Source organism: Canis lupus, chromosome 6 (assembly GCF_048164855.1).
Source record: "Canis lupus baileyi chromosome 6, mCanLup2.hap1, whole genome shotgun sequence".
Taxonomy (NCBI): domain Eukaryota; kingdom Metazoa; phylum Chordata; class Mammalia; order Carnivora; family Canidae; genus Canis; species Canis lupus.
The window spans coordinates 14,328,079-14,342,342 of NC_132843.1; the positions used below are offsets into that span (position 1 = coordinate 14,328,079).

Here is a 14,264-nt window from a genome sequence, read left to right on the forward strand (position 1 = left end):
TTGAGCCATGAGACCTGAATGAAGGGAGGAAGCAAGCCATGAACTTATCTGAGAGGCAAAGACATAAGAGGAAAGAAAGACCCTACAGAAAGAGGATACTGGAGGGCTTAAAAAATAACCAGAAAGCCAGTGTATGTGCAAGCCAAAGAAATAAGCAACAGGGGAGAATGGCACATGTTAGGCTCAGAGAGGGAGCCAGGAGCTAGATTATTCAGAAGTGGGATAGAAAAATCACTAGGAAGTAATGAACAAGGGACCAAAATAATCCTATATTCATTTTATAAAGGACTCTGGAGGCTGTGTGGAGATTGAAGAAGGACAAAAGCAGAAGCAAGATGATAGCTAACAGACCACTTCAGGCAAAAGATAATGATGTTGTGAACTAGAGAGGACTGATAAATGCAAAATGTTTGGAAATACAAATAAACATGGTAAGTGTACAACACCCAAGTTTTACATTTACAAAATGAAAACCACAGAATCTTGCCCTGTTTACCTGTTGAAGATATTGTCCTTGTTCACCCTTCTCCGCAAACTGTGGAAAAGCCATGTGCAAAAACTGCAGTAGAATAATAGGTGGAATACTAGAAGAAGTTTTATCCATGGAATCAAACAAATCTCTAAGGGCTGAAAAACAAAGCAAACATTGCTTTCATAAAACAGTGACGTATTTAATACATGTTACTGTAAATTAATTCTAGATTAATACAAACAAAAAACTGCTGAGTTGTATTTTTAAATATATCTACTCCTTTTGTAGTTGTCAAGTTCCCAATAAGAAAAAGATTTGTTTTTAAATCTGAAGAACTGACCACACTTTATAATGTAATCACTAACTATAAACAACTTCTAAGCCCTGCCCCTTAGTCTCTCTCTTCTTGCCAACCTTTGTCTTTCCAAACAAAGCAGAGCATATTCATTCAGTACAGAGAACACATAACCTCTGTCTAGGGATCAAACAGGCTAATGTTACTGTTCTGGTACTAAGCCATTATCAGGCCATCAGGTCATACTCTCAACCCACTTCCCTTTAAGCTTGTACATGGTTCCCATTTATTCAACTCCTAAATTTTAAAAATCTGTTAAACATACTTCCTGACTATACAAATAGCTAAAACCCAAAACTAATCTGCCTTCTTCAAAATCTTTCCTCCACTATCCTCTTTCACCTTCATAAATCTCATGGTCATGGACTGAGCCCTCCTCTGGGAAGTTAAGAATACTTTTCTTCTGCTGACTTCTTAGCTATCACACCTGGCCCTTACTTCATGTACAGCAGATTCTAGTCTAGCCTATCTGGACATGTTTTGTTAACTAATACGTGAAATGTTATCTACCATTATTATACAAACTGAAGCCCAGCAAATAATACATCTCAGCACAAAGCCATTGCTTAATAAAATGTTCCCAAATAAGACAACTAAACATGGTGTTTAAAAATATTTTTTGGATGGACAGCCAAGATTAAGGTATCACTACCAATATAATATTTTTTAAAATAAAAAAGCCTAGCCATTCCTGGGTGGCTGTGGTTGCCTATGGCTCAGGGTGTGATCCCGGAATCAAGTCCCACATCAGGTTCCCCAGAGGAAGCCTGCTTCTCCCTCTGCCTATGTCTCTGCCTCTCTCTGTGTGTTTCTCATGAATAAATAAAACCTTTTTAATAAAATAAATTAATAAAATTAAAAAACCTCAATTATTATAACACTTTAAAAAGGTACACATTACTCAAAATAAAAAATGACTTAAGATTTAACATATACCATAAACAGAGCATCTCAAAGTATTTCATTAGTTTGAAAGAGAAGGGTCAAAAGTGCACTGTGCATTAAAAGAGAACAGTAGGGCAGCCCTGGTGGCGTAGGGGTTTAGCGCCGCCTGCAGCCCAGGGTGTGATCCTGGAGACCCAGGATCGAGTCCCGCGTTGGGCTTCCTGCATGGAGCCTGCTTCTCCCTCTGCCTGTGTCTCTGCCTCTCTCTCGCTCTCTCTGACTGAATAAATAAATAAATCTTTAAAAAAAATAATAATAAAATAAAATAAATAAAATAAAATAAAATAAAATAGACCAGTAGGATATGACAACTACATCCAATAGGTGATTCTAAACTGCCTTTCAAAGCAAAAAAGAAAAACAACTTTATAATGGGCAATATTGGGTTAATTTGCCAAAATTTAAGTAGTTTATATTTTAGAGTACTTTATCCATGTGAAACGCCTAGATTTTGAAAAATGGTAACTGTCTTATGGTTACAAATGTCCTTATTCTTGGGAAATACAGACTGAAGTATTCAGGAATAAGACATGATGTCTACCCTATACTCTCAAGTGGTTCAGAAAAAAAAGAACATGGTTATAGAGAATGATATATCAGATGTGACAAAAAGTTAATAACTGGTGAATTCTTGGATCTATTCTTTGCACTAAATTTAAATTTAGCACAAAATAAAATTTAAAAATGAAGACAGTATCTTTCATCCCTTTAATACTACAAGACTCATAGGATACCGGAGAAGTTGCTGAAATTCCAATTACTCTTAGATACAAGGAATCAAGTAAACTAGATATAAGGCATCATACTTTTCTCATTAAAAACTTCATTTCAGGGATCCCTGGGTGGCGCAGCGGTTTGGCGCCTGCCTTTGGCCCAGGGCGCGATCCTGGAGACCCAGGATCGAATCCCACATCAGGCTCCCGGTGCATGGAGCCTGCTTCTCCCTCTGCCTATGTCTCTGCCTCTCTCTCTCTCTCTCTCTCTGTGACTATCATAAATAAATAAAAAAAAAAAATTAAAAAAAAAAAAAAACTTCATTTCAGCAAATAAATCTACTTTCAGGAAAAAAAAAAAGCCAAAGGACAATCTCTAATCCAAGTGACACAAAGAAATCTACTGTTTATAGTATTACAAATTAACAGCTGACCACAATGAGATACCACTTCACACCCCTAGGCTGGCTATAATCAAAGACAAACAATACAGAGTATTATGAAGGATACAGAGAAACTGGAACCCTCATTCATGGAAGAAACAGAAAATGATGCCAACTGCTTTGTAAAACAGTCTGGCAGTTCTTCAAAAGGTTAAATATAGTTACCATATGACCCAGAAATCCCAATCCCAGATACATACGCAAGAGATTTAACAACATTATATCCACAGAAATGCTTGCACAAGTTTTCAGCAATATTTTTAATAGTCAAAAAATGGAAACCACCCAAATGTCTATCAGGATGAAAGGACAAATGGAATAGGATATATCCCTATAAAAGAATCTTATTCAGTAATAAAAAAGAATAAAAGAACTAATACATACTACAATGTGAATGAACTTTGAAAATATTCTAAATGAAAGAAGCCAGTCAAAAGAGACTACATACTGTTCCATTTATGTCAAAAGTCTCAAATAAACAAATATATTGAGACTGACAGTAGATCAGTGGTTGCATAGGGCTGAGAATGGTGCTGGGGTGCGGGGGAGAGGGGAGAAACAGGCTGAGTGCTAAAAGTCACAGTTTCGGGATCCCTGGGTGGCGCAGCGGTTTAGCACCTGCCTTTGGCCCAGGGCGTGATCCTGGAGACCCGGGATCAAATCCCACATCGGGCTCCCGGTGCATGGAGCCTGCTTCTCCCTCTGCCTATGTCTCTGCCTCTCTCTCTCTCTCTCTCTCTGTGTGACTATCATAAATAAATTTAAAAATTAAAAAATAAATAAAAAATAGAAAAAATAAGTAAAAGTCACAGTTTCTTTTCCAAGTGGATGAAAACATTCTAAAATGGACTATAGTCACCACCAGTTGCTACACAACTCTGCATATACTAAAAGACAATGAGCTGCACACTTTAGATGGCTAAATTGTATGGGATGTAAATTATATCTCAATAAAGGTGTTATCAAAAAAAAAAAAAAAAGGCATGGCTATAAACATACCTTATTGACCTAACCCAATGATTTAAGTGTATTCATTTGTAAAACTGTCCCAGAATGAATGCAGACAGAATACATGGTCTCATGTAACAAAGAAAGAAGTTATTTCTATCCTTTAAGAATTTGTTTCTCGGGATCCCTGGGTGGCTCAGCGGTTTGGTGCCTGCCTTTGGTCCAGGGCGTGATCCTGGAGTCCCGGGATCGGGTCCCACATTGGGCTCCCTGCGTGGAGCCTGCTTCTCCCTCTGCCTGTGTCTCTGCCTCTCTCTCTCTCTCTCTCTCTCTCATGAATAAATAAATAAAATCTTTTAAAAAAAAATTGTTTCTCCTCAATCATGCATGATTTCCTTACACTAACACCCACTAAGACTCTCTTACAATGACTGCATCAACTACAATAAAACTTATCTCTGGATATCCCCAAATATATATTTTACTAATAGAACCTAAAGCCAAAATTAACCCAAAAAAATCCAGACTATTTTTCAGAAAAGACAGACATCACTGGTTTATAATTTGGATAATAAAATAAGCCCTAAGTTGTTTAACATTAAGTATAAATACTCCAATTTTAATGAGATGTTTTACAAAACATGTTTTGTAAACTGAAAGCTACTAAAAAAACTAGAGTGAAAAATAACATTTATTGAATACTACATCATCCTATTGAAAAGGAATATATTTAAGATACAGACCTGCAGTAATATACTGTGCTGAAGCCATTTCCCCTGAAGCTCTCAAGGCACCTGCATACCTGGGAACATTAAGGGAGAATTAAATAGGATTCAATTCATTCTGAAACACAAAAGGGAAGAAACTAGTCAAAAGAGCTTATTATGACACCCTCAAAGGCAACTTTATCAGAGTTGTTCCCATCTTTCTATTTTCTTCTCTTCTGGTCTTGTTCCTTTAAGCATTCTATAGGCAAAAAAAGGGATACTAAAAAAAAAAAAAGAATTTAGATGAATGAAGTCCACTTTAAATTTTTTCTCCTAACTTATTTAAAAACAAACATTTCCTGGGGTATTTGGGTGGCTCAATTGGTTAAGTGTCTGCCTTGGCTCAGGTCATGAGCCTAGGGTCCTGTGATTGAGCCCTATCCAGCTCCTTGCTCAACAAGGAGCCTGCTTCTTCCTCTCTCTCTGCCCCCCTAACTTGTGCTCTCACTCAAATAAATAAAATATAAAAAAAAAAAATTTCCTGAAAATATGAAAGAAAGTACACATTTTAATGTCCACTATTGCAAGGAAAATAAAATATACTTTTAGAAATAAGAAAAAAACATTAGATCAAAAACCATAAATCAAAACCAATACACCTACATTCAGCATTAACATCTATGTAACATTAAATAAGTCACTTAAGGGTTGCCGGGGTGGCTCAGCAGTTGAGCATCTGCCTTTGGCTCATGGCATGATTCCAGTTTGGGGATCGAGTCCCACATCAAGCTCCCTGTAAAGAGCCTGCTTCTCCCTCTGCCTGTGTCTCTGCCTCTCTTTCTCTCTGTGTCTCTCATGAATAAATAAATAAAATCTTTAAAAAAGAAAAGTCACTTAATTTTCAAGTCAGTCTATTTACTTATAAACTGCAGTGTTTCTATTAAGGGATTTCTACATTCACTTTCAATTTATAATTCTCATTTAATTTACAACAGCACAAAGGACTGGCCATTCAAATGAAATAAACTTTAGTATTCACTCATACAATGTCTTATGACACTGGATCAGAAATTATCATTCAGATAATATCAAACATTGGGAGGCAGGAAAATGACTGCCTATTCACTATGATTAAAACTATACTTATGTACTGTACACACACTGGAGGGACTATAAAATGAGAAAGATTGGTTATCAATCAAGGCTGGCAAGAATGTGGAACAACCAAACTATCAATACCATCAATAACATGGATAAGCTTCAAAAACTATGCTGAGTGAAACTAAGCCAAACCAAAAATAAATTAGATTCTATACATTTAAGTTCCAGAAGGCACAAAACTAGTATGAGACAAGTAGTTGCTTACAGAGCTGGGTGGTACAGGATATGAAGACTGGAAAAAGGTACGAGTACAAAAACTTCCTGGGATAAGGGAAAAGTTCTATACTTTGTAAAATGGGTTACAGAGAATTTGCTTTATCAAAACTGATCACACCAAATACAGACAGATATTTGATATTTACTAGATGTAAATATTTCAATATAAAAAAAAACCTCTGGGTTATGTAAATAGAATGAAAGAGGTCAAGAAAACATATTAAAATATATCTAATTAAAAAGTTCTGTTTCTTTTTTTAGATGTTTTGGAAACTGCTGTAACTCAAGTCTTTTTAAATTTTTCAATACACAATTCATAATGTCTAAATTACATATGTTCTTTTATTTTTTTTTTTTTAGATTTATTTATTTATTCATGAGAGACATACAGAGAGACAGAGAGGCAGAAATACAGGCAGAGGGAGAAGCAGGCTCCATGCAGGGAGCCTGACGTGGGACCCGATCCTGGGTCCCCAGGACCTGGTGCCGGGCCGAAGGCAGTGCCAAACTGTTAAGCCACCCGGACTGCCCACATATGTTTTTAAAAAGTGAAAATCAGGGCAGCCTGGATGGCTCAGCGGTTTAGCGCCTGCCTCCAGCCCAGGGCGTGATCCTGGAGACCCAGGATCGAGTCCCACATCAGGCTCCCTGCATAGAGTCTGCTTCTCCCTCTGCCTGTGTCTCTGCCTCTCTCTCTGTGTCTCTCATGAATAAATAAATAAAATCTTAAAATAAATAAAATAAATAAAATAAAATAAATAAAAAGTGAAAATCATAAGTTTCCCTCTCAGTTTACAACTATGTAAAAGGAACTTTTGAAGTTAAAATAAAGTACTAATAAAGTGAATCCCAAAACATCAGTGAAGTATTTTATGACACAACTGCTGCTATTATTGATTTTACTTCTAGTTGCAGTTAATACTGCTGAGTAACTCCTACATTTACAGCAAAGGCTACACTAATGAATTATCTTTTTTTTAAGTAACTAAGAATAGGAAAATCATGAGTAATTTAGTACTATCCCCCCATAAGAAACTCTCATTACTCTCATTATACCAAGAAAACATTTAATTCTAATTAAGAAAAAAACATCTGGGACACCTAAGTGGCTCAGTCAGTTAAGCATCTGCTTTCAGCTCAGGTCATGATCCCAGGGTCCTGGGATAGAGCTTAAAAAAAAAATCCAATAAGCTAAATAACATTAACAATTGAACTTTACAAAGAAAAACTGTTAGAAAGTAAAAGGAGGAGATAGGTGCCTGAATGGTTCAGTGGGTTAAGCATCTGCCTTTGGCTCAGGTCATGATCACAGGGATTGAGCCCTGCATCATGCTCTCTGTTCAGCAGGGAGGCTGCTTCTCCCTCTCCCTGCCACTCTGCCTACTTGTGCTCGGTCTCTCTCTCTATCAAATAAATAAAGTCTTTAAAAAAAACATCTGAACAGCCTCATCTAATGAACAGGGAATAAAGGTAAAAACTCACAACTAAATGTTTTCATTACTACACAAGAACAAATAAATTATCTAAGCATACAACTTAAGAAATCAGAAAATGAAACAGCCTAAGGAAAACAGAAATAAACTAATACAAACAAAAGTAAGATGAAATCAGATAATGGGAAGAAGTGACTGAATAAATCTAATAGCTGATTTCTGAGAAAAAAAATGTATAAACCTCTGACAAGATAATCAAGGGGAAATATATATATATATGTGTGTGTGTATATATATATATATATATATATATGTATATATATATATCTCAAAAGAAATGAAAATGGAGGGAAAATACAGGTCCAAAATAGATAACTCTTTACACTAACATATCTTAAAGACCTAAGGACAAATTCACAGGAAAACATAAGTTACCAAAACTGACTCTAAAAGACACAGAAAATGTACATTTATCTTTTTTTTTAATTTTTATTTATTTAAGATAGTCACACAGGGAGAGAGAGAGAGAGAGAGAGAGAGAGAGAGAGGCAGAGACACAGGCAGAGGGAGAAGCAGGCTCCATGCACCGGGAGCCCGACATGGGATTCGATCCCGGGTCTCCAGGATCGCGCCCTGGGCCAAAGGCAGGCGCTAAACCACTGCGCCACCCAGGGATCCTGAAAATGTACATTTAAAATACCAAAATAAAAGCTGGTCCAACCAATTTTATAGTTTAGTTCTATCAAGAACAGATCATTCCCATATAAATTTGAAAATCCAAGTAAAGGGACATCTGGGTGGCTCAATGGTTAAGCATCTGCCTTTGGCTCGGGTTATGATCCTGGAATCCAGGATTGAGTTCCGCATCAGGCTCCCCACAGGGAGCCTCCTTCTCCCTCTGCCTGTGTCTCTGCCTCTCTCAGTGTGTCTCTCATGAATAAATGAATAAAATCTTTATAAAAAAGAAAATGCAAGTAAAATAACAACCTAACAATTGCTAATGAAAAAACTATGTGGTACTTACCAAGATTGCCTTGCCAATCTCCAGTAAGATAAAAATACGGTCATGAGATACTGTCTTTTGTAAGTAATTCATAGAATTTAAGAGTAATTTTTATTAGATACACTTTTCACTTGAAGTTCTAAATTCAGAACTCCTACATTATCATGAGGTTCCACTATCGGGCAGCACCAAGCAAACTGGATTTTACCTGTAGCTCTGGTTCTTGGCCCTCATTGCCTCTTCAGCTAACCCAGTCTATTTCCCCTCTGGCGTTTACAACATACATCCCACTCTCCAGAAACTGCCAAATAAAAATTCTTAAGTATTTAAGGATGAGCTTTAGAATCATCAGTTGTAGAACACCTTCCATGGAAATTTTCCTCTCTTCTTTCACTATTTCATCAGTTAATACCATTTTTCCAAAGACATCAACCCCATCCATGTCCTCTTGTATTAAGTTAGTTAAGTACAAGGATTTCCATCTTCTTGTAAAAACTTATCGTTCAAAAAATACTTCATCTGGGGATGCCTGGGTGGCTCAGTGGTTGAGCGTCTGCCTTTGGCTCAGGTCATGATCCCAAGGTCCCGAGATTGAGTCCCGTATTGGGCTCCCCACAGGGAGCCTGCTTCTCCCTCCACCTATGTCTCCACCTCTCTCTGTATCTCTCGTGAATAAATAAAATCTTAAAAAAAAAAAACTTCATCTGGTTTCAAGAAAACTGAATCAACAGGATGAAATATCCTCTGCTCATGCAAAACTCAGAGAAGTAACTCTAAAACATGAAAGAGTTCTCCTTAGAATAAGAATAAATGAATAAACGTGAATAAACCCAAAAAATATTATGCCAAGTAAAAGAAACGAGTCACAAAAAATAACCACTGTATGATTCCACTTATATGAAATGTCCAGAATAGGCATATCGATAGGTCAGAAAGTAGATAAATGGCTGTCTAGAACTGGAGATGGAAAGGGTAAAATGAATGACTGCTCGTGAATATAAGGTTTCTTATCAAGAGGAAGAAAAGAATCTAAAATTAGACTGTGGTGATGGTTGTAAAATCTTGTGAATATAACAAAGACCATTCAACTGAATACTATAAATGGATGAATTATATAATAAATATCTCAGTAAAGTTGCTAAAAAATTATACACATAATTATAAACAAAACACTATTCATCCAAATGTGAACCTCCCCTACCCAAGGGGAGACTCACAACATTTCTCGTGTATCTTACCTTTTAAGGGCATCTTTGAGTTCAGGCACAGAACGAATACACTGAACTGTAGCATTCATGTAACAAGTGTTACCAAGGTTTGTCAATCCACATGGTAATTCCATCTGATAAGGACAAAGATTAACTCATTTTTATAAAATGACATAGCATATATAAAAATCACTAGAGTTCATACTTTGAAGTACAATTTACCAACTCATACCAATTTATACTCCAACTTCACCCGAAAGTAACAATGTTTTTTATCCCTAATAAAAATATGTACTTGCATTACGTTGACAAACATTCTTGTGTTTTAATTCTCTCCTCGAGAATAATAAAAGAACAATCATATCACTCTTGCCCCTCTTTGAAGGCTTATCATTAGAATGGGATAACAAAGTATATGTAGAAACACTTCAAAAAAAGAAAATAATACTACAAATGCTGGATGGTTAAAAAAAAACATAACATATGACAACTTTGTGTTGACCAGTTTTCTAAAACAATGTTGCAATTCAGGATAAATTGTATTTTCAACAAATAAAGTTTTAAGAATTTTAACATCTCAGCATTTAAACCATTTATCCTCTTTGAGCCTGTTTTCCCATAAAATATCACTGTTAGCACTGCCTGACACTGATTTATTAAAGACACTAACTGACTTTAAATTGAATTATCCAATTATACAGGGATTCCTCAGGCCAATTTCAAAAATAAAACCTTTTACTTCTAAAAACATACATCTTGGGGAGCTAAGTGTGGAGCCTGCTGGAGATTCTCTCCCTCCCTCTTCTCTGCCCCTCCCCCTACTCAAGTGTGCACTGGTGTACTCCCTCTAAATAAATAAAATCTTTAAAATAAATACACAAAACCATACATCTTGGTATTACCAATTAAATCTTCAAAAAATTTTTTTTAATATTTATGTATTTATTTTAGAGAGAGTATATATGAAGGAGGGGCAAAGGAAGAGGGAGGGAATCTCAAGCAGACTCCTCTCAGAGGTGGAGTCCACCATGGGGCTTGATCCTAAGACCCTAAGACCAAAATCAAGAGTCAGATGCTTAACCAACTGAGCTACCCAGGCGCCCCAAATCTTCAAAAACACTTAGATGCTACTTTCTGAAAGGCAACTTAGTAACTTTATCAATCAAATATATAAAATGTGGTATGTCTTCCAAAAAGTAGCAATCAAATATATCTTACCGCAGATGCTAACTGTTCCTCTGTCATGTCTTCTACAAAGACAGTTTTAGCTGAGGGTTCCTCAGGAAGAGCATCTGCTGACCCCATCATTAGTAGAGTCATTCCCTGTTTTAAAAAAAACTTAATTTCATAAAAATGCTCAAAAGTTGGTAACGTTTATGTCCAATGAAAGAAGCCAGACACAGAATAATCCAACATATTGCATGTTTCTATTTGCCAGGAAAAGCAGATCTACAGAGACATAAAGTAGACTAGTGGTTACGGGGGCTAAAAGTGGGAAGATGGAGTGACTTTATTTTTTTTAAAGATCTTATTTATTTGAGAAGCTATGTGTGAGAGAGAGACTGCATGACTGTGGGGAAGAATAGAAGGAGAAGGAAAAAGTAGATTCCCCACTAAGCAGGGAGCCTGACATGGGGCTCAATCCAGAATCCTAGGATCATGACCCAACCAAAGGCAGACATTTAGCCAACTGAACCACCTGGAAGCCCTGAGGGAGTGACTTTAAACAGATATCTATTTCTTTCTGGGGTGATAGAAATGTTCTAAAATTAGATTGTGGTGAAGATTACACAACTCTTGTCAATATACTAAAAACCACTAACAGTTAAAAAAAAAAGTACTGAGGTGGCTGCTTCAGGGCAGAGGTCCCCTGCTTATGGGCAAAGGTGTACAAGAAGACTCTTCAGAATGGTAGAATTTCTGTATCTTGATTGTGGTGCTGGTTACATGATTGTAGAAAACTAATAACCAAATTCAAACTGCACACTAAAAATAGGCTAATTTTAATCCACATAAATTACATCTCAATGAAGCTGGGGAAAAATAAATACTGTCATAAAGACAATAGAGAACATTTACAATATTAGAGGATAGGGAATTCTCAAAATGATCATTAACAGTTAGTGAAATCATTTCTCCCCCATAACAAACTAAATGCAGATAACATTCATTCTGTGAATATCTATTGTATAACTGTAACAATTAATTACATTTGAATAGAATTATTTTGAGAAGAATGCCTGAGTGGCTCAGTGGTTGAGCATCTGCCTTTGGCTCAGGGCGTGATCCTGGGGTCCCGGGATCGAGTCCCACATCAGGCTCCCCGCAGGGAGCCTGCTTCTCCCTCTGCCTATGTCTCTGCCTCTCTCTGTGTCTCTTAGGAATAAATAAAATCTTTAAAAAAAGAGAGAAAGAGAGAATGATTCATTCATGTACCAAGTTTATATCCATAACAATAGCTAAGAGGGGATCCCTGGGTGGCGCAGCGGTTTGGCGCCTGCCTTTGGCCCAGGGCGCGATCCTGGAGACCCGGGATCGAGTCCCACGTTGGGCTCCCGGTGCATGGAGCCTGCTTCTCCCTCTGCCTGTGTCTCTGCCTCTCTCTCTCTCTGTGTGTGACTATCATAAATTTAAAAAAAAAAAAAAATAGCTAAGAAACTTCTAAAAAAGAAGAAAGACTAAAACAATGCCATTTAAAGAAAATAGATTATATGATGAAGAATGTTGGGAAAAACTGGATAATAATATAGAAAAATATATCCTCAGTTCTCCATATCATAGTATGCCATACCCAAAATGAATTACAAATTACAGATTTTAAAAATAAAACAAAGGGTGCCTGGGTGGCTCAGAGGGTTAAGCATCCACCTTTTGTTTACAGCTCAGGTCATGATCTCATGAGTCATGAGATCAAGCCTCTCAGGGCCAGGTTCTACACTCAGTGGGGAATCTGCCTGAAAATTCTCTCTCTCTGCCCCTCCCTCAACTTGTGCGCATGCTCTCAAGCTCTCTTTCTCTAAGATAAATAAATAAATACTTTTAAAATAAATAAAACAATTACAAAAACATACAAGTGAATAAAAAAAAAAATCTTGCTTTGCTGGAAGATTTTCTAAAATTGACATAAGGGAATCCCTGGGTGGCTCAGCGGTTAGGCGCCTGCCTTTGGCCCAGGGCGTGATCCTGGAGTCCTGGGATCGAGTCCCACGTCGGGCACCCTGCATGGAGCCTGCTTCTCCCTCTACCTGTGTCCCTGCCTCTCTCTCTCTGTCTTTCATGAATAAATAAAATCTTAAAAAAAATCAAAATAAAAATAGAAATAATAAAAAATAATAAAGTTTACATAAAAGACAAAAGGACTAATGTTATTACTACATAAAGTTTGAAAACTCTTGTAAAACATTACCAGTCAAAATTTAAAAGAAAAAAAAATGGAAAAAAGATTACACTACATAGAAACACATAAAAAAAAAAATCAGTAAAGCAAAACACAAAGATACAAACAGTAAACAAAAAGGCTTAAAAGAAATTAAGCTTCCACCACAAGAAGCTAGAAAAAGTATACATTAAAACCAAAGTAGGGATGCCTGAGTGACTCAATGGTTGAGGGTCTGCCTTTGGCTCAGGTCGTGACCCCAACGTCCTGGGATCAAGTCCCTCTGCCTGTGTCTCTGCCTTTCTCTCTGTGTCTCTCAGGAATAAACAAAATCTTTTTTAAAAAAGTATACATTAGGGATCCCTGGGTGGCGCAGCCGTTTGGTGCCTGCCTTTTTGGCCCAGGGCGCGAGCCTGGAGACCCGGGATCGAGTCCCACGTCAGGCTCCCGGTGCATGGAGCCTGCTTCTCCCTCTGCCTACGTCTCTGCCTCTCTCTCTCTCTCTCTGTGACTATCATAAATAAATAAAAATTTAAAAATAAATAAATAAATAAAATAAAAAATAAAAAGTATACATTAAAACCAAAGTAAAAGAAGGAAATAAAGCAAAGAGGTGAAATCAATAAAATGATAAACAAGCAAAATTTGATTCTTTGGGGAGGGGGAAATCAATGAAATTGACAAACCTTTGTGTAGACAATGAAGAAAGAGAGAAACCACAATTTGCCAATACCAGGGGAAAAAAAGAGAAAATAACACTAGAGACTCTAGAGTTAAGGAATAGTTAAGGTTGTACTATGCCCCTCAAGTCGACAATTAAAACTATACATTAAATGCTCCAATTCCTTAAAAGACGCTAATTACCAAAACAGATATCAAAGAAAATGTAACACCTGAATAGTCCTACATTTATTAAATATACTAAATTCCTAACTAAAAGTCTTCCCACAAAGAAATCTCCAAGATCACTGGAGAATTCTATGAGCCATTTCAAGAAAGTCTCTTTCAGGGGATCCCTGGGTGGCTCAGCGGTTTAGCTCCTGCCTTTGGCCCAGGGCATGATCCTGGAGACCAGGGATCGAGTCCCACATCAGGCTCCTTGTATGGAGCCTGCTTCTCCCTCTGCTTCTGTCTCTCTCTCTCTCTCTCTGAGAGATTCATGTATCTCTCATGAATAAATAAATAAAATCTTTAAAATAAAAAAAAAAAGAAGAAAAGAAAGTCTCTTTCAGAAAAGAGGAGAGGTGGGGATGCTTCCTAACCCATTTTATATGGACAGGATTA

At 37.0% G+C, this 14,264-nt stretch overlaps 1 protein-coding gene across 2 annotated transcripts in view; it reads right to left on the bottom strand.

Annotated features, from left to right (window-relative positions):
* Positions 1-14,264, bottom strand: part of USP14 (ubiquitin specific peptidase 14) — a 44,619-nt gene that overhangs the window by 12,715 nt on the left and 17,640 nt on the right. Inside the window, exons 4-7 of one of the 2 annotated variants that reach the window (XM_072828977.1) lie at positions 10,823-10,927; positions 9,635-9,738; positions 4,620-4,678; positions 497-627 (exon numbers count right to left, since the gene is read on the bottom strand). In XM_072828977.1, the coding sequence (XP_072685078.1) occupies positions 497-627; positions 4,620-4,678; positions 9,635-9,738; positions 10,823-10,927 (399 nt within the window). The remainder of the gene's footprint in view (positions 1-496; positions 628-4,619; positions 4,679-9,634; positions 9,739-10,822; positions 10,928-14,264) is intronic. The other variant, XM_072828979.1, reaches the window with a different exon arrangement.